This window comes from Anguilla anguilla, chromosome 10, assembly GCF_013347855.1.
Source record: "Anguilla anguilla isolate fAngAng1 chromosome 10, fAngAng1.pri, whole genome shotgun sequence".
In the NCBI taxonomy this organism is placed as follows: Eukaryota; Metazoa; Chordata; class Actinopteri; order Anguilliformes; family Anguillidae; genus Anguilla; species Anguilla anguilla.
The window spans coordinates 31,710,208-31,731,524 of NC_049210.1; the positions used below are offsets into that span (position 1 = coordinate 31,710,208).

The 21,317-nt window shown below is 42.9% G+C and overlaps 2 protein-coding genes across 3 annotated transcripts; both read right to left on the bottom strand.

The window, feature by feature from the left end:
- Positions 1-1,499: 1,499 nt before the first annotated feature.
- Positions 1,500-4,870, bottom strand: LOC118206557 (Rieske domain-containing protein). 2 transcript variants are annotated; one of them, XM_035379361.1, is made up of 5 exons: positions 4,394-4,870; positions 3,475-3,689; positions 3,302-3,364; positions 2,581-2,615; positions 1,500-2,460 (listed from the first exon to the last, which is right to left on the bottom strand). In XM_035379361.1, the coding sequence occupies exons 2-5, from the start codon at positions 3,653-3,655 to the stop codon at positions 2,164-2,166; spliced, it is 576 nt and encodes a 191-aa protein (XP_035235252.1). In that variant the 5' UTR covers positions 3,656-3,689; positions 4,394-4,870; the 3' UTR covers positions 1,500-2,163. The 2 variants fall into 2 exon arrangements, with proteins under 2 accessions (XP_035235252.1, XP_035235253.1); XM_035379362.1 differs by lacking the exon at positions 3,302-3,364 and having other exon boundaries at positions 4,394-4,864.
- Positions 4,871-8,602: 3,732 nt separating this feature from the next.
- LOC118207141 (ubiquitin-conjugating enzyme E2 R2-like) lies at positions 8,603-20,830 on the bottom strand. The gene is made up of 6 exons (XM_035380482.1): positions 20,281-20,830; positions 19,188-19,669; positions 12,050-12,136; positions 11,697-11,794; positions 10,385-10,519; positions 8,603-8,871 (listed from the first exon to the last, which is right to left on the bottom strand). The coding sequence occupies exons 2-6, from the start codon at positions 19,362-19,364 to the stop codon at positions 8,637-8,639; spliced, it is 732 nt and encodes a 243-aa protein (XP_035236373.1). The 5' UTR covers positions 19,365-19,669; positions 20,281-20,830; the 3' UTR covers positions 8,603-8,636.
- Between the last annotated feature and the right edge of the window lie 487 nt (positions 20,831-21,317).

Below are 21,317 nucleotides of genomic sequence, written 5' to 3' on the forward strand. Positions count from 1 at the left end.
TTTTACTAGTCATAATGCCAATTGTGGATATCCATAATGACATTTTTAGTCACAATGTATTTTGGATTAAAAATTACATTATGGATATCTGGAATGGGTTTTTCATTTTGGATATCTGAAATTAAAAGTATGACTAGTAACAATTGGATTGTAGATATCTGAAATGGGAGTTTTCCTAGTAAGAATTCTATTGCAGATATCCAGAATGTTCATTCTGACGTTGTGGATATCTGAAATTGAAAGCCCAATACACATGAATGGCAAAAGTGACGTCATTTGTCCTAGGAAGAATGATGTTGTGGATATCTGAAATGACAATTGTGGATAGGAAGAATGTCATTGTGGATACTGAAATGTTCTTTTTGACTAGGAAAAATTGAATTACAGATATCTGTAATACATGTCCAGTCTGGCTATTAAATGTTAAAACGGCTTGCCATAGGCGCCCCTATGGATGGACGGCGGCCCTAGCATTCGCCTATATCGCCTATGCCACGGGCCGGGCCTGCATAGATTTCCGGGGTAATGTCCCACTCAATATTTAGAACACGTGCATTTGTCCCTCCCAATAAAAACATGAAAGAAGCATTTCCACCATAAATTGATGCAGAAAGGGCACAAATTGGTGCATAAAAGTTCACCAGAATGCAGGAAATGAAGTGTTTGACGCTCAAAATTTCTTGGGGGAGGGCCCCAAGACCCCCAGCTTAATGTGCCCCCCCCAATGTTCGAATGAAACCTACACCACTGATTTGAACCCCGACTTAAATGCTATTTACTTTTGCCACTCTATTCCTCACACACACAGTCATTATTTTAGCCCCTCAGTACAGTATCTCAGGGACTCTCTCTATCCTCTGTTCCTAACAGGGCGTGCCCGTCACATCATATGACTTCAGGTCTGCAGTTCCCAATCCTCTGAGCTTCCCCTCTTCTCTCCTATGAAATATCAGACTTCAGCATGACTTCAAGGATTTTAATGTCCTGCCCCGTGTGCTCATCTGCTTCTGATCGCCTTTGAAGAGCTTATGTCACAGTCAGTCACCTGTGTAAACCCTGGAATTGACTGGCTGCGTGATTGCTGTAGATTACTGTATTACGCATGAATTATGTTGAAAGCTTGCTGAATCTCTGACAGTGCAATGCTTGTAAATGAAGGGTAAAGGCCGACTGATTGATGACTGACCTGTTCCTACACTGGTGCTCGCGATGAAAGTGCCATTATACCCAATATACTGCTGACTGAGGCCAAAAAAAGAGGTTCAGACTACAAACAATAAAGCTTATTGGTTGATCAAGACTGGTTTCAAGATGTTGGTTAGAAGTGGTAAACTGCTAACTATTGAAGACCAAACCAGGGGCACACAAGTGGTAGTTTTCTTTAGCAAGCAAGTGGTACCGGGAACAGAGGAACACACGTTTCACACACACACACACACACACACACGCACAAGGTGGGGTGGGGGGGTCATCAACTCTCAAGAAAAGACAACAGGAAATTCAAGAACCCAGCCAAGGATTTTACTCAGCAAAAGTGATACTGGTTGTTCTAATCTGTGCAGTCTTAGCGGAGTATTAGAAAATGCACAAAAAATGTAAAAAATAAAGATCAATAATGAATTTAAAATACAAAACCAATAGAAATATTTGGCATTTGAAAATGAAACAGAGAAGGAGTTGGTCTCAAAAAAGCACCATTTTAAAAAATGTATGTATCCACAAGAACAAGTACCTGAGAACACAAGAGAAAATATTGATGTATTTTAAGAAAACCTTCAACAACTGAGCAAGAAGTTGATAAGCAAACAAAGCTAACATGTCTCCTTGTCGCAATCCGAACACACCTAAAAATTTGTAACATTTTAATGTTTATAAATGTGCAGATACTTCAACAAGGGCCTCAACACTCAAGCAGTGGGGTCTTAGGTTTCCACATGCTGCAGGTCTTGGCCAATCAGGATCAAGTATATTGAGTGTTTATCGGCTTAACAAGATTGCCCAAACTGAGGCAGCCAGAAAGCAAACCCTGCAATGAACTTAGTATTTTCCACTGATTTTTTCAGTCCAAGGTAAGTGGTCAGACCTAGTCTTAAACGCTCCCTAATGTTTCCCTTGAAGGCACTGAACTCTCCGGTAATGCCGTTTTGCCTGTGACTTCTTCGGTCACTTCTTTGTCGTGTTTACCGGCGGTTTTTCAAGCTTGGCCCTGGCTCTGGCTCTGAAACTCTCGGTCTGGTAGACGTCAGACTCGATGGGGCCCGGAGTGTCGTTGAATTCGACGAAGATGTCGTCATCCACCTCGATGGCCCTGTGGATCCTCTGCTTCACCCCTTTGGAGCGCCACCTGGGTTTGGGTGGCTTCTCCTTTGGGTCCACGGACTGGTACAAGCCTTCCCCTTCTGCAAGCGTGATCTTGTATTTGTGCCAGGGGCAGACGATGCACAGCCTGCCGTTAAATTCCTAAAGATAAGAGAACAAAACAAGATACATAGCTGGACAGCAGTAAAACAGACTGAATGAATCGCAGGACCTACAGCTGTGGTGGTTAAAGATGACTGCAGAGTGGCCGGAGTGACTTGCCTCTATGTCTCCATAGAATAAAATGCCTCCAGAATCTGTAAAAAAATAAAAAAATAAAAAAATAATAATAAAAAGGAAGAGATCAGAACAGGCTAACGCACCAAGTGACTTTCATGTTACTTTCTAATTGTTTATACACAAAATAGCACACATCCAATAGTTGGAGAGATGCAGACTAGCAGAGTGTGAATATTGAGCAATCAGAGAGTCACACACTCAAGTTCCTCCTTGCTGTGTTTTATTGACCAACGGTTTGGCAAAGATGGCCAATATAACACAGCAAGGAGGAACTTGAGTGTGCAACCCTGATTTCTTAATACTTTCTAATTCTTTAACGATGTTTGAGTGCAGCACAATTTGTTGTCACTGTTTGTGTTGTTTTTTGCTACCTTTTTGAGGCTAAGCATCATGAGAATTTCCAGGCAGGCTTTGCATGTGTGTCTGAAATGTAACTAAATAAATGTATGACTCCACTTCCACTGTCTGCAGACATACAGCCCTGTAGCTTTCTCATGTTATGTAGTTGAAGTTAAGTGGATTTGGGCTTGGTTTAGATGGGAGACACGGGACAGCCAAATTCCTGTTAGAAGTGGTGGTACTGGGTCAGTAGGAGAGTCAGTTGACACTATTTAATTTGAAACATTGAACCAAGGTGGCCATTTGGGATCAAGTAATTTGGGTGTGGCAAGTGTTTTGGTACAGAAGAGCTGCAGTACACAACCCAGGAAGGCGTTGAAGGTATGGCATCTCCCCCTTGTTAAGTATTTCAAATGGATGAAGGGCACTACACAAATGAAACAGAATAAAATGAAGCACGTAAAAACAGATTTCATATCCTGCTTAAATTTGTGGTTTCCAAAGCGCAGGAAGGCCCTGGCCTATCCCCGTACTCACGGTAACAGCGCATGTCCATGGCGTGGAACACCCCGTCATGGTGGAGCACCAGAACCTCCCTGTTATTAACGAGCTTTGTCACGCGGCCAGCCTCGATAATCTCGTCCTTCTTCCCTATGAAATACGAGGATGGCGGCGGCGATGCAGATGAGGATGCCTCAGCCTTATCCTCGGCAGACATGGCCGGTTCTCAGAAAGCACTCAGTCTCCAACTCCTGTACCATAATCACGTAAAAGCTTGTCATAAACGATTTGACACCTGGAAATATATAGGCTACTAGAAAGCAAGTATTGCCACAGCCATAACCTGCATTAAGTTTCACAAATCTAGATAGCTAAAAATCACCTTTCAATCCACCTGTTACCGCTTTGACACGTTTGTTCTCCTTAAAATCTCAAAAGCTATAGGGCGCAATGTGCAATGAACATCCACCAATCTACAACACCAGTGCTCATGCTAGTCAATGGAATGCTTAGTCTTTGGAACGCAGGACATTTAAAAATCTGCATTTTACACTAACTCACTTGCATCCTGAGAACCATATCTAATAAAACAATAAAAACGCAATAAATGTATGGCCTTCATAATTATGTCACTCGTAAGAGAAACGGGATTAGGATATAATTAATGTTTTTGCTACACAGGCTAATAATATTTAAAAAACCGTAGAAGCGATTGCTGTTTTAATTTACTCACTTTGAGCCAGTTAGCCAGAGCAAATCTGATTTCGACTTTTTATTCAAATTAAGAATTCAGCACTTTCTCTTTGAATCTCACAATGCTACCAACGGCTGCATAAATAAACAGGCCATTATGATCATTAAATATGAATGTCAGACACCGAAAGAAGATTTGGCTCGCATTGCGGTGTTTGGAGACAATTAACCACTGTACTAAATGATTTACGTTGACGTTTACCTTGGATCACACGCCAACACGTGCCTGCTCCGTGTTGATCAAGACGAAAATGCACGTGGGATGTGTCTACCTGCGCGACGCAGTTTGGCCCCCTACCCTCCCCAGGAATAGCCTGTTTGATGTCAGAGAGAACCCATGCTGGGCGGGGCGCTGAACTCTATCTGCGCTTGCTAATGCCACATGTATGTCCCAGTTCTTATCTCTGTTCAACACACAGGCGTTGCTGTCAGCCCACAAACTCATGTAGATCCCGCAAACAGCATAGGAGCTAGGTAGCTAGCTTGCCGATAGCTTGCCGTTTTAAAAATAAAGTTAGCTTAAACGGGGCAATATTTTTCATCAAATAACAGTTTGTCCGAACCGGTTTACACATGTACAGTTTGTCCGAACCGGAGATCACATGTAGCCCACTTTTCCCACGTCTGACGGCATTAGGAAACACACGGGCGAAAGCGGGATACTTCAACCCAAAACACAGCTGTTTCCGGTGTAACGTTTAAATAGGTCCCCTTGAAATGCTTCCGTAACTATCTATCTGGAAGAAGTGCTGTATAAGTCACTCTGGGTAAGAGTACCTACCAAATGCCTAACATGTACATCGATAATAACAATTAAGATTATATATACTGGCTCGTGTTCAATCACCATTTGATATTTGACCTAAAAGTAAAGACAAACTTTACACCCTTTCTTTACAAACTTAGTTCGGTGAGTAAAGTTTTATTGATTACATAACTTCGAAAAACTATGTTTGTGAAGAAAAAAATCATTCTTGCTTTTAATCCTTAGACAAAGTTAAGGACCAAAGTTGAATGGCATTTAGCAGACACTCTTATGTAGAACGACTTACAATGCAACACAAGGGAAAAGATCAGGCATGGAATTCCTTAGAGGGGATAAGTGTAGTCACAGGAGAGACGGCAAGTGCATGAAGTGCAGACTCCATTGGCAACTTGTCAAATGTTGACTGAATACATGAATTGTATTGTAATAGTATCAGTTAAACAAGGAAACTAGGAAAATATAAGACCAAACAGGAGTGTCATTATTACCTTTTTATTTTTTAATTTATACCAGAATTCCTTTAAGCATCAACTCCCCTTCGGGATATTTTACGGTCAACCTGTCTTACATCATTGACAATCCCCCCTAACCCCCCGCAAGGAACATCAGTCACACACTCCACACCTTGGCAACGTGAAGCCTTACAATTATAGGACAGGTCTGAAAAACAAATCTTTGAAACCTTGTTTCATATTTGAGTGAAGAACCAAAAAAAGAAATTAAAAAATAAAATAAAATAAAAGCCTGACCAGGCATTTTAGTTGATGAAAAATGTGAACACATCAGCGCTGAAACACAAGCTGTGCCAACCCATTCATTGTCTGCTTAAACAATTAATGGATTACCTGAAAGCACCTGCACAACGGGCAGGGTAAATACAAACTGTGGGGCTGCAATGACAAGCCCAACCATAATGGAGCGCACAGCAATGGTTTTTTGTGGCTTGACAGCACACATCATCATCTTCAGACACTTTCATCGAAATACTTCTCTGTAAATGCTTGGTGCTGTTAAATGCTTCTAAATGGATCAAGCCCCCATCACCGAGCGCAGTTTGGGATCCAAGTTGGCAGATTCCATCATTTTATTCAGAGCAGTCCCAGTCCCGCTTCTCGCTCCAGGTGAGTTATATTGAATAGTGACAATACAGTTGACAGCGCGTTAACAATACTGGTACAACTTCATGAATGCAGTATGACACTGAGCAAAAACAAATAAACAAAACAAAACAGAACAAAACAAAAAAAAAAAAACACTCAAAAAGCACAACACTGGTAACAACACATTTAAAATACTGTTATACATGATGACTTAAAAACAACACCCCCCCTTTAATGTTTCACTCGGTTAGTATACTGTTTCCACCCCCAAACAGTTGTGCTACAAAACATGATCCATGCCCCTCCTCACCAGCACAGCTACAGAAACTCCAATATTTAGCCAGGCATATAAAGCTCCTCAGACAATCCACTATAGCTCACCTTACATCTTACTGTTGAGCCTTGAGTCAGGATCAAACACAATAGGAACTGACTGTATAACTACCTTCGCGCTAGGTGCTATATAGTACTGCATACTGTCCACAACGCTCTCCATGTCTTGTTAGTTTTGATCTGTTAGTATTTGAGAAGTTAGCACAGTGCAAGTCTTTGGCTGTAGCTCATCTGCTCAAATAATTAATCTGTGCATTTGCCAAAACTCGGAAGGGAGGGAGGAGGGGGGGTTAAATGAACTCCTAAATTGATATGGATTGGCTTGTGTGGACAATTACTTCACTTGCTTTCAGCTTGAGCCACTAAAGGTCTCGTGACTTGAAGCCAAACCAAAATAAAGTGCCTCTCTTCAGTTCACAGTCACGCATTTCAGAGAAGATCAAAACATTTTAAGACAATGATAAATTGTGGATGTGTGTGTTCTTCCGAATGGTTCTTTCAGCGCATTCTTAATATCTCACCAGAAAAAAAGTGAAACAAAAAACAGTGCAAAAAAAAAAAAAGCAAAAAAGGTGCACTTCAAACACACACGCAAACACACATGCAAGCCCTCCTTAGACAGAAACACCGACCCCCCATTGCCCCCCCCCCCCCCCAACACCACCAACGCAATGATGCCAGCACTCCTCCATATATTTTCCACACATGCTTGTAGTGCAGTTCTGTTGTTTAAATGTCTTACGCTGTGTTTGTGGCCAATCAGGAGATTCCTGAATTCAGTTTGCATGAATGCTTCCGGGCAGGACCCCACAGAACAGTGGAGCGCACTGCAGCGCTGTCTTAATGCTATTCTCCATTATCGCTGTCCTTCCAAAACATTACATTTCTTTTCGTTTTTTTTTTTTTTTTTTACTTCCGACGGCTTCGGGGACATTGGCAACCCTGCAGTGTAGAGGCCGCCCGATTGGCCGGTCCTGCGGAGAGTGGGCGAGGCCTGCCGGCTAAAGCGGCTTCCCCACGGAAAGGCCAGGCGTCATGGCGATGTGTCCCAGCACAACTCCTCCCCCCCCCTCCAAATCTTGTATCAGTCCCCCGCAGACATGGTTTATTCCCGTTTTAAGCCTGTTTTTCCAGGGTGTCGCCGCTCGGCGGAGTTAATACCTCCTCACCCTGAGGCGCCAGGCCACGGGTTCAGGCCGCAGTTTTGCATCGTCATGCAGAGACAGGAGGGGACAGAAAGAGAGAGAGCCCCTTCCCTTCCGCTTCCTTCCCGTTTCTTTTCTTTTCTTTTCTTCCGCTCATCTCTTTCTCCTCCTTTCAGCCCAAAGACGGCCATTTTAAAAGGTCTTTAAAGGAGCTGGTGGCACAGAATTCAAAAAGCCGAGCCCCCTGCGTTTGTTCCAGGTGAACAGAGTTTTTCCACGTTGTCCCGACCTCGTTAGGTGTCGACCAGATCCAGGAAATGGGGAAAAAAAGAAGGAAGCCAGTTGAATCCCTGACGTAATATAATCTGGCCTGGGACAGAGAACACAAGACAGGTTCCTGGGGATTGTGTATGTGTGTGTGTGTGTGTGTGTGTGTGTGTGTGGCTGTATGGGTATGTGTATGTGGGGGGGCTTAGAAAAGGTGGGGTTCCATTTAATTAACTCTGAAATGAGTCCATGCCAGTCTGGCTGAGTTCCCTTCCACCACTAAAGCCAACAACATAAGTGATAAAAAAAACGGAAAATTCAGGAGGAAAGCTGCTGGGGTTTGGGCAGATGGAGGAACAGAAGACAGGGTGAATCAGGGAAGAGAGGACGGTGAAGAGATGGAGAGAGGGACAGCATAAGAGAAGGCTTGAGAGAGGAAGGATTGAGGTTTGGGTGAAAATGTCCCTTGTTACTGTCTGTACTTTTCTGGAAGAGGCACACAGTCTACACCTCCACCTTCTAACTCTACACACCAGAGAGGGCAGAACAAAGCTGTCTTTTGTACAACAGACAGGAGAGGGAGTCAGAGGGATTCTGGGATATGGTGGCTCATATTACAGAAAGAGTTTTCTGTGTCCGAAAGATGGGGCGAGTTTGTGGGTCTGTCTGAGTAATCAGGGACAGTACCCAGAGATAACAGCAGGTGTGTGCGCGCGCGTGTGTGTGCGGGACTGCAGATTGGAGGGGGGGGGGGGACCAGTGTGCAGTAAACTGCGGTGACGGTGGTGGGGGCGGGGGGGGGGGGGGGGGGGGGTGGGGGGGCGACGAGGAAGGTCAGGACTCCTCGTTCCCGGAGTCATCCTCGTCATGGTAACAGTCAGCCCCGGCCCCGGCCGGCTCTCCGTCCTCGTCCTCGTCCTCCTCCATGTCGTCGTCGTACAGGTCGTCGTACAGCAGGTCCGAGCTGTCCTGGGAGGGCACTTTGGTCTGTATGCAGTACTCTGCCAGCGTAGTGGGGACCTTCACCCCATCCCGCTCCGCGTCTGCCTTTGTGGAGAGAACCTGCTTCCTGTACACGCACAAACGGACATGCACACGCACACACGCAAATATACACAAACACACACACACATAAACACAAACACAGGCACACACAAACACATAAACACAAACACACGCACACACAAACACACACACATGAACACAAAAATAAACACACACACACAAAAATAAACACAAACGCACGCACACACAAACACACACATGCACGCAGGCACAAACACACACACAGACAGAAATGCTCAGAGTGAGTGTATGTGTGTATTAAGTGCATATGGTAAGTGTGTATAAATGTGGAGCATCTGTCTGTGAAGAGAGAGGTATGTAAATATGTGTGTGTGTATAAAGATGTACTTATGTGTTTTGGAGTGTATATAAGTGTGTATTTCTCTGTGTTTGACTCATTGTGTATAGACGTGTGTGTGGGTAGGTGTGTACACATGTATAAGTATGTGTAAGTGTGTATGTGTGTGGATGTGTGCAGGTGTGTACACGTTTGTATGTGTGTGGATGTTCGTAGGTGTGTACATGTGTGTAGGTGTGTAATTGTGTGGATGTGTGCAGGTGTGTACACATGTGTATAAATGTGTGTGTGTGTGTATTATGTACACAGGTTTGTACACGTATATATAAGTGTGTACATGTGCGAATGTATGCAAGTGTGTACACAAGTGTATAAGTGTGTGTAAATGTGTGTGTGTGTATAAGTGTGTACGTGTTTATAAGTATGAGTAAGTGTGTACGTGTGTATGGTACATGGTAAATGGACTGCATTTATATAGCGGTTTTATCCAAAGCGCTTTACAATTGATGCCTCTCATTCGCCAGAACAGTTAGGGATTAGGGGTTAGGTGTCTTGCTCAAGGACACTTCGACATGCCCAGGGCAGGGTTTGAACCAGCAACCCTCCGACTGCCAGACAATCGGTCTTACCTCCTGAGCTATGTCGCCCCCTTATAAGTGTGTGTACGTGTGTGTAAGTGTGTGTGTGTGTATAAGTGTGTGTACGTGTGTGTATAAGTGTGTGTGTGTACGTGTGTGTAAAAGTGTGTATGTGTGTAAGTGTGTATGTGTGTGTATAAGTGTGTGTATGTGTGTGTGTGTAAGTGTGCGTATAAGTGTGTGTACATGTGTGTAAGTGTGTGTATAAGTGTGTGTACAAGTGTGTGTACATGTGTATAAGTGTGTGTACATGTGTGTAAGTGTGTACGTGCATGTATAAGTGTGTGTATCTGTGTGTGTAAGTTTGTGTGCAAGTGTGTGTATGTGTGTGTATAAGTGCATGTACGTGTGTGTAAAAGTGTGTACGTGTGTAAGTGTGTACGTGTGTGTATGTGTGTATAAGTGTGTGTAAGTGTGTATGTGTGTGTATAAGTGTGTGTATGTGTGTGTAAGTTTGTGTACATGTGTATAAGTGTGTGTATAAGTGTGTGTACATGTGTATAAGTGTGTGTAAGTGTGTACGTGCATGTATAAGTGTGTGTATCTGTGTGTGTAAGTGCGTATGTGTGTGCTGTACTGACCTGATGATCTCAGCGTACTCCTTGTCCTTGCCCTTGCTGTCTCTCCACTTGCGGAACATGACGGAGGCGTCCACGTTGGCCGGGGAGAAGGTGTTGGGCTCATTCAGCAAGGAGATCACACTGAGCAGGATGGTTCTATACACACACACACAAACACACACACATACACATCAATGAAATATTCCTTCATATGACTGACAGATTATCAAAATAATTTTCACCATCAACATCTTAGATAAAGAGAACTACTGCACACTGAAAAAAGTTCAGAAAAAGTGCTGGAGGCAAAACGATAAATTCAAAAAGCAGGACATCCGCACATTTTCTCCACTGCAAATTTCACAAGCGTTTCTTGAAGATCTAAGCTTTTGGTAAAAAACCTTAATCAAAGCTTAAAAACACACAGGTGCACAAAACATTTATAGCCTATTATTGTGCTTATGAAGGGAGGGTCGCTCGTTATGGAAAACAGCTGTGGTAATAAGCTTCATATTAAATCCCCCTTTTTATATTTTATTTTCTCACTACATTTCAAAGGGATTCCCATTGTATAAAATTTGACCGAAAGCTTAACTATTTAAGAAATGCTTGTGAAATCGGCAAAGGTTAAAATGTGTGAATGTCCTTCTTTTTTGAAACTATGTAACATCTTACCAGGAATATGACAATGAAAAAAAAATCTTCCACCAGCCAGTGGCCAATGCCAAGCACCTTCTCACAAGCTCATTCATTCTCTATCAAAGTTTGAGAGTGTATACAGTAGAGAGTAACATACACTATATGACCAAAAGTATGTGGACACCTGACAGCCAACATCTAATCCAAAATTACAGGCATTATTATGGAGTTGGTCCACCATTTTCAATTATAAGGACCTCCGCTCTTGTAAGAAGGCTTTATAGTAGATGTTGGAGAGCTGCTGCAGGGATTTGCTTCCAATCAGCCAGAAGAGCATTAGTGAGAGTGGGCACAGATTGGGCGATTAGGCCTGGCTCGCAGTAGATTCTGATTGATCCGAAAGTTGTTGGATGGGGTTGAGGTCGGGGCTCTGTGCGGGTCAGTCAGGTTCTTCCACACCATTGTCAACAAAAACAATTCTATGTGGAACTGTCGGGGAAACACAGAATCGTCTAGCATGTGATTGTATGCCGTAGCATTAGGACTTTCTTTTACTGGAAGTAAGGGGGGTGGTCCAAACCATGAACAACCGCTCCAGATCAAGGGGTGTCCAGATACATAAACTAAGACAAAAAGTAACAATGAATGTACAGATGACTCTGTCTCCCCCTGGTGGGCAACAGGTGCAGAATACCTGACATTCTGTGTGGGGTTCCATCTCTCCGAGGGTAACTCTCCACTCTGGGGATCATCCACAGGGGGGTGCAGAATCGAGATGCACACATCACCATTCTGAAGCACAAAAACACTAGTTACACACACACACACCACAGGTGTGCACTCAAACTACACATAAGCCATCAAACACAGGAGTGAACTCAAGTACTTCTGCAGGCACACACCAATCCAACACCTGTACATGCACAAACCACACTTAGAGAAACAACCAAAAAACATTACCATTCCCTTAATTTCCCATAGGCCTAAGTCTGCCCTCACCTGGACATATAAGCACACATCACATTTGAAGGGTGTGTGAGGCCTCACCTCGTAGATATTGGGGTGCCACATCTTGGTGAGGAACCTGAAAGTGGGCGGAGAGTAGGGGTAGTCTATTGGGAACTTGACGCGAGCCTGTAGACCAGAAAGAAGGAACAGTGTCAATGAGAAAGACCAGTCACTCAGAAAGACCCAGGCAGCCAATGCAATCTCATTCAGGGATTCATGGGATAAAGCAGGAAAAAATTCTGAGCCGGAAAATATTTCTGGTGGGGCATGGAATGTGAGTAAACGGATTAATTGAATGTTAATATACAGAATACAGCACCCTTTATTGAACTAGTACTATTTAAAAAAAATTAAAATAAACAGAAGTGCAACATGCCAATGCTGAATAAAGATAATAAACAAGATAAGATTATTAACATGAATGAAATGAATGTGAGGAACATGAATGCTATGAAAAATTGTGAATATAGGAGATACAAAATAAAACAAAATTATACTCTTTAAAGGCCTGGTCAACAACTGACATTAAAATTTATGATTCGAAGAGGTGCCAGTCTCTTATTTTCTCATTGTTTTGGGGTTGTAAATCCTGCAGCTGATCGAAGCAATGGTCTTATATTTTGCATAGGTGAATTTGTTTATTCATTGACCAATTCATACTCACTTAAGCATACTTCATTCGGGGGAAAACACAAGATACAACCTCAAATACAACGCAACACCCACTATTCCTAGCCTCAGGAATCAAACAATTATCTTAACTGCTGTTTGACTATCTATCACCTTAATGCTAACAAGAATGTAAAACTGAATAGACGCGCTGAAATAAAACATGCGAACAATTTTCCACTCCTCAAAATTGCAATATCTAGCAAAATGCGTTATGCATGCATTATGTTCTCATATATATATATATGTATCAAAACATTTATTTTGTTGTTGTTTTTTTATACAGCGTTTTTTGTTGCATTGCTGTGTCTCAGCACACTCCTGTATCGTTTTCCCCCAAAAGGGGATGTGAACCGGCAAGTACCCAGATGTGCCGTGGTAGTCGATGTTCCCTTGCGTACCATAATGAATATTGTGTCGGACGGCTGAATGTGATTGGTTAAGACACCCTACACAAAAATCTACGTGCAGTGGTTGTTTCTGCTTTATTGAAATTACGTTACCAGCCAAGAATATATTTCCTTGATTTAAAACGGCCATACGCCAGATTGCCGGAGAACTTTAAGCTATGAGCACATAATGCATCCAGCCAGTTAGGGAATGTCAATAAATACATGTACCACCATGCAAGGAAGGCAGTCAGAGTAGGGGAACAGATGTAGTGATGTTTGATGAAAGCGGACATTGAAGAAAGAGGGGGAAAAAACTACCTGTTTCCTTTCATCAAAAAGGGGTAAACAAACCCATAAATGAGAGGGCTAATTTTTCACATGTATCCTTAATCTGTTCTTCCTGCTTGTCTGTCTCCTCATTACAATGCATTGTGGGTCTATACGTGTCTGTGTGCCTGTGTGTGACTTCAGAGAAACTGGATGACTAGAATGGTTCTGAGAGCCACCAAAAACTGAAAGCTAACTGGTTCTTTTGCAAATTCACAAAAGAAACAGGATTTACAGTATCAGACAGGTCCAAAAATAAAACATTCCTTCAAATTCACAATTCACAAGAAAAATCTTATAAAAGGTAACATAACTGTGTTTCTGAAATGCGTCTTTATGAAGGTTGTTTATTGCAAATGCAAATACAATTGAATTATATGAATTGATGAACTGCTAGGTAGAATACCCACAAGGCACCTCCATGTCAGTACAGATCAAGGGACCTCTCAAGGCTATGAGCTAGGGAACCTGTCTGTGACTCTACAGCACAAGATACTACCAGCACTGACATTCAGAGAGGAGGAGGGAGGAGTGGAGCAGGAGGGAGAGAAAGGACATGTACAGAGAGAAAGAGAGAAAGAGTGAGAGACAGAAAGAAAAGGTGAGAGTGCAGAGGAATGAAACTTTCTCTAAATATAGCAGGGTCTCTGTTGGGGTGATTTACAGTACTGAGATCAGGGAGAGAGGGGGCTATGTTCAAACCATAAACAAAACTCTACCGCACGTACCCTCCTAAATACATACAGACACACACACACACACACACCATGTACAACACAGACTAATACCACCACATCTTCTTTCACCAAACTGAAGAGCTCTGTGTCTTATGTTGATTGTTTGAACTGGATAAAATTTGGATTTGGGACCAGATATTTGCCCTCCAGCACACAGGTGAACTTCACAGAGAAGTTCTGGAATAGGTTCCAGCGCAATAAAAAAAAGAGTTGGCCAGTGACACGTAAATGCGGGTGGGGTGACGATGTGCTGAAACACAGATACCATTATCACAGTTCCCCAGCATTTACGACACACACACGCACCAAGCACAAAGCGTGTCCTTGACATTTAATAAAAAATATTTAATGAAAAATATTTTATAAAATTTAATAAAAACACCCCCCCCCCCCCCCCCCAAAAAAAAAAAATTTCCACAGTGCTTCTCTGATAGAACCTGGGTCCCCTTGCAGCTACTCAGATGCAAAATTCAGACAGGTTGAGGTCCTTTGAAATATCTGTCACTGTTTCTGTCTGTCTCCATCTCTCCCTCTCTTCCCTTTATCCCCCTCCCACCATCTGCAGTCTCCCATATTGCACAGTGAAGACGCAGGACTCCATAGTTCCTATATGCATGGGGCTAACTCTGTTCCCCATTAACCCTTTGAAGAGTAGGTTTTTTGGAATGTCTCTTCAAAATTCTAAGTCAGTGTTCTAGAACTCCATTGCTTTCAAGTAGGAGTAGTGATTGTTACATCAGCATTAGAATGCTCAGTTAAGAACATTCTAATCACATTTTTGTCATTTTTGCTGTCCCTCCTAGCCTCCACTTCGGTGCTGGACTTTCACAGAGCAGTCAGTGCAATATTACTGACACATAAGGAGAAAGGCTGAGCTGAAGACCTGTGTTAAAGCGGCAGCTTCACAATGCACCGTTTCAGCTGGGAGATGATAGCCGTGAATGTAAAGAGATTTCCATCGTGATAGGATCGCAAGACACAAATTATGTTATTTTCTTATGTGTTGTGACAAATAAATCCAAAGATGCTTTCTCAGTTGTTTAGTATCTCCTTACATAAAAGCTGCATCCTAGTGAATGGCAATGCATGTATCTGTGCATTACATTTACTGTATGGAAGCAGCCTCTTCCCAAAAATAAATAAATAAATAAATGAATGAATGAAAGAAACAGCCAATCACAAGCTGCCTAGTAATGTCATTTAGATTCATCCTGTCAAAACTAATGGTTTTTTACTGAATGCATAGCTACTCTGACAAGGGCCAATTCATAAAAAAGAGAAGCTCCAAAATGATAGTGATCCTTCTGGTCATTATCATGTTCAGCATCACCAAACTCAACAGAATTCTCCCCTGACCTTCTCTTACAGACCACATCAATTTAGTCATTCAGGCCTACCTTTCACAAACCTGGAAAAAAATACTTGTGTGAAAAAACCCTCACAAGCCCAGACCTGAAGCTGGGGGGAGGGGGGGGGGGGGGAGGAAGTAGGCCAGGGCACATGCGAGTGAGGATATGTCGATATATCATTTAAAGCAGCAAGACCCCTTTAACGAGACAGCGTCAGCCCACCATGGCAACCTTACAGACCCTCACAGAGAAGAGGGTCTGGCAGGACAGACAGGTCATGATTTTGCCTGTTTAACACTGTCTCTCCCTCTTCCTCTTTCTCTCTCTGTCCCTCTCTCTCTCACACACATACCCACCTGTGCACACACATACTTACAAACGCACACACACCCACATACGTTTTTACATGCCGGTTCAAAAACACGGTCTCTCTGTTGTCAGCTGCCAAAAACGAGGCGGTACGCCGTTTGTCTTTTCTATCTTTTTCTGCTCTCGTGGAGATGAACCCATTAGCGTTGTCCTCACTATTCATCATTACCGTTATGGATCAAATTCCATTCAGGCAGCGTCAAGCGAGGGGGGAAAAAACAAGAGAGCGAGGGAGAGACGGAGAGGGAGACGGCGAGGGAGAGAAAGAGGGGAGAGCTGGAGAGCCTTGTCCTCGCGCGACCTCCCCTCCCTCTCTTCCATACGGCAGCGTCCAAAGCTCTCCCCTCTTTGAACGCCGTATGGGGCCACATAGGAACAGCAGGCAACCTTACGGATTATAAATGCGGGCGGGAGACATTCATATTCAGCCGCCGCGCCATAAACTTTTCCCTCTCTTTTTCTAGAACCTTCTTCATCTCTGAATTCTCTGCATGAGTGCATGCCAGTCTTATGCCTCTTACTCTTCCTCTCTCAGAAGCGCCCTGTCAGGGGCATTTGTTTAACGCTGCACATTTGTCAAACACCACATATTTGTCAAACATCACACATTTGTCAAACACCAACATTTTATTAATAAAAATTACTTCTCGCTGCCGTAGTTCATCTTTTTTTCTGGATAGACTTGGTACATGGACATACAATACCCGGGACTGGGGTCCATTCTGGGACGTTTGGTATTATTATAGATTTATGCTGACAATTACTGTTCACTGCCACCGATGGTCTGCAGTTCAGTCTACATTTTTTGTGTGCTTGCATTACACAGACAGGTTATCATTAAATAGCACCAGTGCTGCAGCCTACCCTGTTCTGGTGGTAGCAGTTATCATAATTATTTAAACTTTCTGGTGTCAGCCATTTTGGCTCTGGAAGTTCCTCTGTTAAAAAATAAATAAATAAATAAATAAAAATTTTTTAATGTGAATGTTATTTGCCTAATCTCACTGTCCCCAACAGTTCATTCTGCTTCGACAATGATACTCAATAAGTTTAAGATAAGATCAGATAAGCATTAATAATCATAATGATGATATGTGAACTAAAGAGCACGTGTTGATAAATGATGTAAAAAATAAAAAAATCAGATAAGATTTTTTTAAAAGTAGATAAGACAAGAGCCCGGCTGGTCTCCCTAAGAGCAGGAGAGTTCTTTCCTTTAAACTGGCGGCCAGTCTAGGCCCAGGAAACGAGGAGCATGGATTATTCAGCCAATCAGTGACCTTAATTAAGCACTTGAGTGCTGAAACACACAATGAAGGCCAGCAGACGCTGCAGCCCTTGTGGACTGTAGTTTTGAGACCCCTGCTGTATGGTGACGCTGTCAGGTGTGGATCTGACAAGAGTGGCCATTTTGCACCCTAGACCGCCACACTCCGCCACACCTGAGCGCTCTCAAAACAACAGAGGGATGGGCAGCGAAGCGCTGAAACAGGAGCAGAAAAGGGGAAAGCTCGGCTTCGTCTACGTCCTCCATTTTTACTCCTGTCCTTGGAGACACCATTTATAACCTGACTGGAACTACAAATAGGAATCTGGCATGTTTTTCCATCACAAAGACCAGGAAAAGAGGGCTAGACCAACAGAAAGAGACAGAGAAAAGAAGAGAATCAACACTTTTCCTTTCTACATTTCTCAAAAAACATTGGCGTTCTGCTTGTTATTGTTGACTTGACCAATTGTATTTTTTAGTCTCATCTTTTGTGACACAAAGATATTTCTGTCATGCCAATACAGCATTTAACTTAATGGGAGAGTGTTGAGTGAGCAGCAACTGCAATGATCTACAAGCCATAGATCACAATGCCCTAAAAGCAGAACCACACAATACGTGTGTATCCACTCATACAAAGGCACACACAAGCGCACTTCCACACTCAGTCAGGCATACACTAGTTTCACTTCTCCATCTTCACTCTCATCTTCCTAAATTCTTTGGTAATGTGCTCCACCTCATAACCTCAGAATGAACCCCTGTAGGCACAACAACTTGATTGGTGTTCTGTGAGAAAATGTTTCACCTTTTCTACTTCTTTGGCTTTATCTATTTTTCCCCAGAACCCAGAAGTCTTCTCCTCCACTATATTCAGCTCCCTATCTTCGCACCCTTGGACTTCACTGCCATCATCGTTGTCGTCATCTTTCTCCACCCAATCAACATGTTCCCCACCACGCTCTCTCCTTCCTTTACTCTGAGGTGGAGATCAAGACGCGATCTCCCTTCCCCCACTACTTTAAAGCAGCTTCTCTCCACCAAAACCTGCTGAAGCAGAGGTGTGATGTCACTCCTGGTCTGTTGCTTATCCAAGGATGTCTGACAACACATCTCCAATATGAGCTTGTGAATATTCTTTCCGCACTGTGATGAGTGAACAGCTCTGGAAATGCTGCGACACAACTCCCACAGCGGCTGTTGTGAATCTCAAACGAACACCTTCCTTTATGGTTTTTTACCCCAGAGAAAACACTGCTTGAATTATACACACAGCTTGGCATTAGAACCAAGAATTACCCTTTTTTTTGCCAGCAATAACTCTTAATATGCTCGATCAGGCCTTGGGTAGTCAATTAACGGGAAACAATTTGTCACCACCACATTAAGGAAACTCAAGGGTGTGATTCTGTGCAACCAAGCACTTTCTCTCAAATGCCTTCCATGGTTTCCCAAATAAATACATAAAAACATTCCCCATGCTAATGATACAGGGGTATATTTAATAAGCAGAGAGCCCAAAAATGTTTTGGCCCAAGGGCTAATGGGAGAGTTGTAATCCCCAGCTGCTTAAACATACTCCATGACCTCAAGCTGTGGTTACCACATTCCAATTAATGTGATGTTCCACTTGTTTAAAAGAGCACAGCTACCAGGAACAATGCGTACAAAGATGAGTTTTCCTTTTAATGTAAAAAATGTAATAAAAACATACATAAATACAGTACCAACAGAAGGGTTGGCTCTCATTGGTTAAAACAAGACTCCATCCCTCTTTACAACCCTGTCACTCCCTCTTCTCACTTTCACAATTAAGTTGTTCTCTTGAGGGGTTAATAAGGGGTTTGAATTCGGTGATAACTGCAATGGGTGAAATGAATCACGGCTGATCACAGCAGGCAAAATAAAAATTCAAAGGCCGGATGTAACTACGTCAGAAATGAAGAGTTAATTGGGAAATTAAAATTCAACAGAAAGTGTTGAGCTAAAGATAGAAAAGGCTTTAAAAAAAAACTATTATTTCAGATTTGAGCTCCTTTGGTCCACCAGTCTCTCTGCTCTTACCTTGAAGTAACCCCCCTCGTAGAGTGTGTTGGGGGGGCCGAAGATTGCCACTTCCCAGTTGTATAGATCTGACTCCTCCACCAAAGTAATTCGGAAACCCTCCACCGGCTCCTCCTGCAGTGACTTCAATTCAAGCATGAGCGCTTTCTGGGAACTTGGCATCTGTTGTTGTGCCATGGCGGTTCGGCTGAACTCAGCCAACCGATACAGAAACGAGGGGCGGAGGGCGGTAGAGACGGGTGACGCTGAGTAAAGTTGGGGAGCAGTATCCAAACTGTAAACTGCGGCTAACCTCAGCAGCAGTGGACGGAAGCAGCAGTTTTCTCCTTATGGCCGGATGAAAAAGGACACTCTTGTGTTCTTGCTGGACAGTCATGCACAATAAACCACAGCTAGCTAAAAATTTCCAGTAAATTATTTTGAAAATCCAAAAAGTACAGTTCGTGCCGTAATCACAAGGCCTACTTTCACTCCATGAATACCTTCAGAGAGAAGAAAAAGTATAGCCATTCATTTCGTCAGGGTTATCCATACAGTAGTTCTCCAGAAAATGTATAAATACAGTCGCGCAATATTGGACATTGAAGATCAGTAGTCATTGCAAAAGCCCATGGAAAAGCAGCACGATAAATTTTTCTGTTAGTTATCGATAGCAAGTAAGCTATCTATAGTGACATCAATGCTGTCAGCGAACAGGCACTACAAAGGAACAGTACAACTAAATGTTTTGCCTAACTTACGTAACAAATTTTAAATCTTTACATGTCAAATGAGCGCCGCTTTAGGCTGCGTCCTTGCTTTTTGCATTAACAACAAGCTAGCCAATATAACTAAACTGACAGCCGAAACTGCACGTGCAATTTTCCTTCTGACGCCTTGTTTAATAGCTAACCAAGGTTAACTACCCCTTTCATACAAATAATCAGTTAATTTATGGAAATTGTAGCAAGCTAAACCAATCTAAAATCAATATGCGTAATTAAACCATTACAACGCGATACTCCAAGGTTAGTTCAGGCAAGTCCGTGGTTAGTGCTTCCTTTCACGTCGAGGTAAACAAAGCGATATAACTTAGCTAGCTTGCTACTCGTACCTGTTCAGTACGTCCACTCTTCAGGAGCATTTATTTTGGACACGACGTTATACGAAAGCAAATTGTCCCGTCTCTCAGTCCTCGATCGTCCCCCGATGGTATTGCCAAAAGAGAAGAGGGAGGGGCTGGCGGGTGGTGCCTTTTCAAGATTCATTCGCTCTCTGTCCTGTTAGATATGTCCTCATGTTAATTTGTCAAGTTACCCAGCTAAAACTTCTTCGTCTACTTCCTTCTGTCAAAGGCAAGTACAAAGACATGCAGTTTCTCAGTATCCGTTGGTTTCTCAGTCTCTGCTTTCACTGACTGTTACCCCTGCACCCCTGGTCTCCACAGTCGATCCAATGGTGTTTGGTTAGCTATATATAGCGATCGGTTTAACACACTGGTCGCTTTCCTCCAGAAAACTGAGCAGGGGTCAGTTTTGCTTGTTTTAGCAGTGTCGACACAATGTTCATGCACAATCACAAATAACAACACACGATAACAACTATGTTTCCCCTATCAGAGCTTCCGGCTGACAGCGCGCCTGCCTTTCGTCCTTACGTCCTTACGTCACTACGTATCTGCCAGAACGATTGGACTTGTGTGCGTCCTCGCTCAGGACCCCCCCAATCAATGAATCAATCATCGGTGTTTTAAATGTATTTCATTTCAATAAAGGTACATAGATGGCTGGTGTATGATTAGGCACATAATCACCGGTTTCATTGAGTAGGCTATTCTATTGATCTATTTTTACTAATCGTGCTTAAGCTCCTTTGGTTTGACACCAAACTGCTTTAATTAAAAACTAGACAAACCATAAAACTTGAAGTGGTGTACGGTACAATTACAACTATTGTTATTAACTTGCTTACAGGGTAATTCTAATTTTCCTGTGGGGGACTATTTCTGCCTTTAACAGCTGACCTCATTGCCTTTTCACCATAGTCCCTCCCTCGACGAGCAGGATTGAATTTTTATTGGGTTGATGTTATGTCACTCACTGCAGAAAGTATTCCCTGATAGGCTTGTATCCTCAGCGGGAGAAAAAGCGC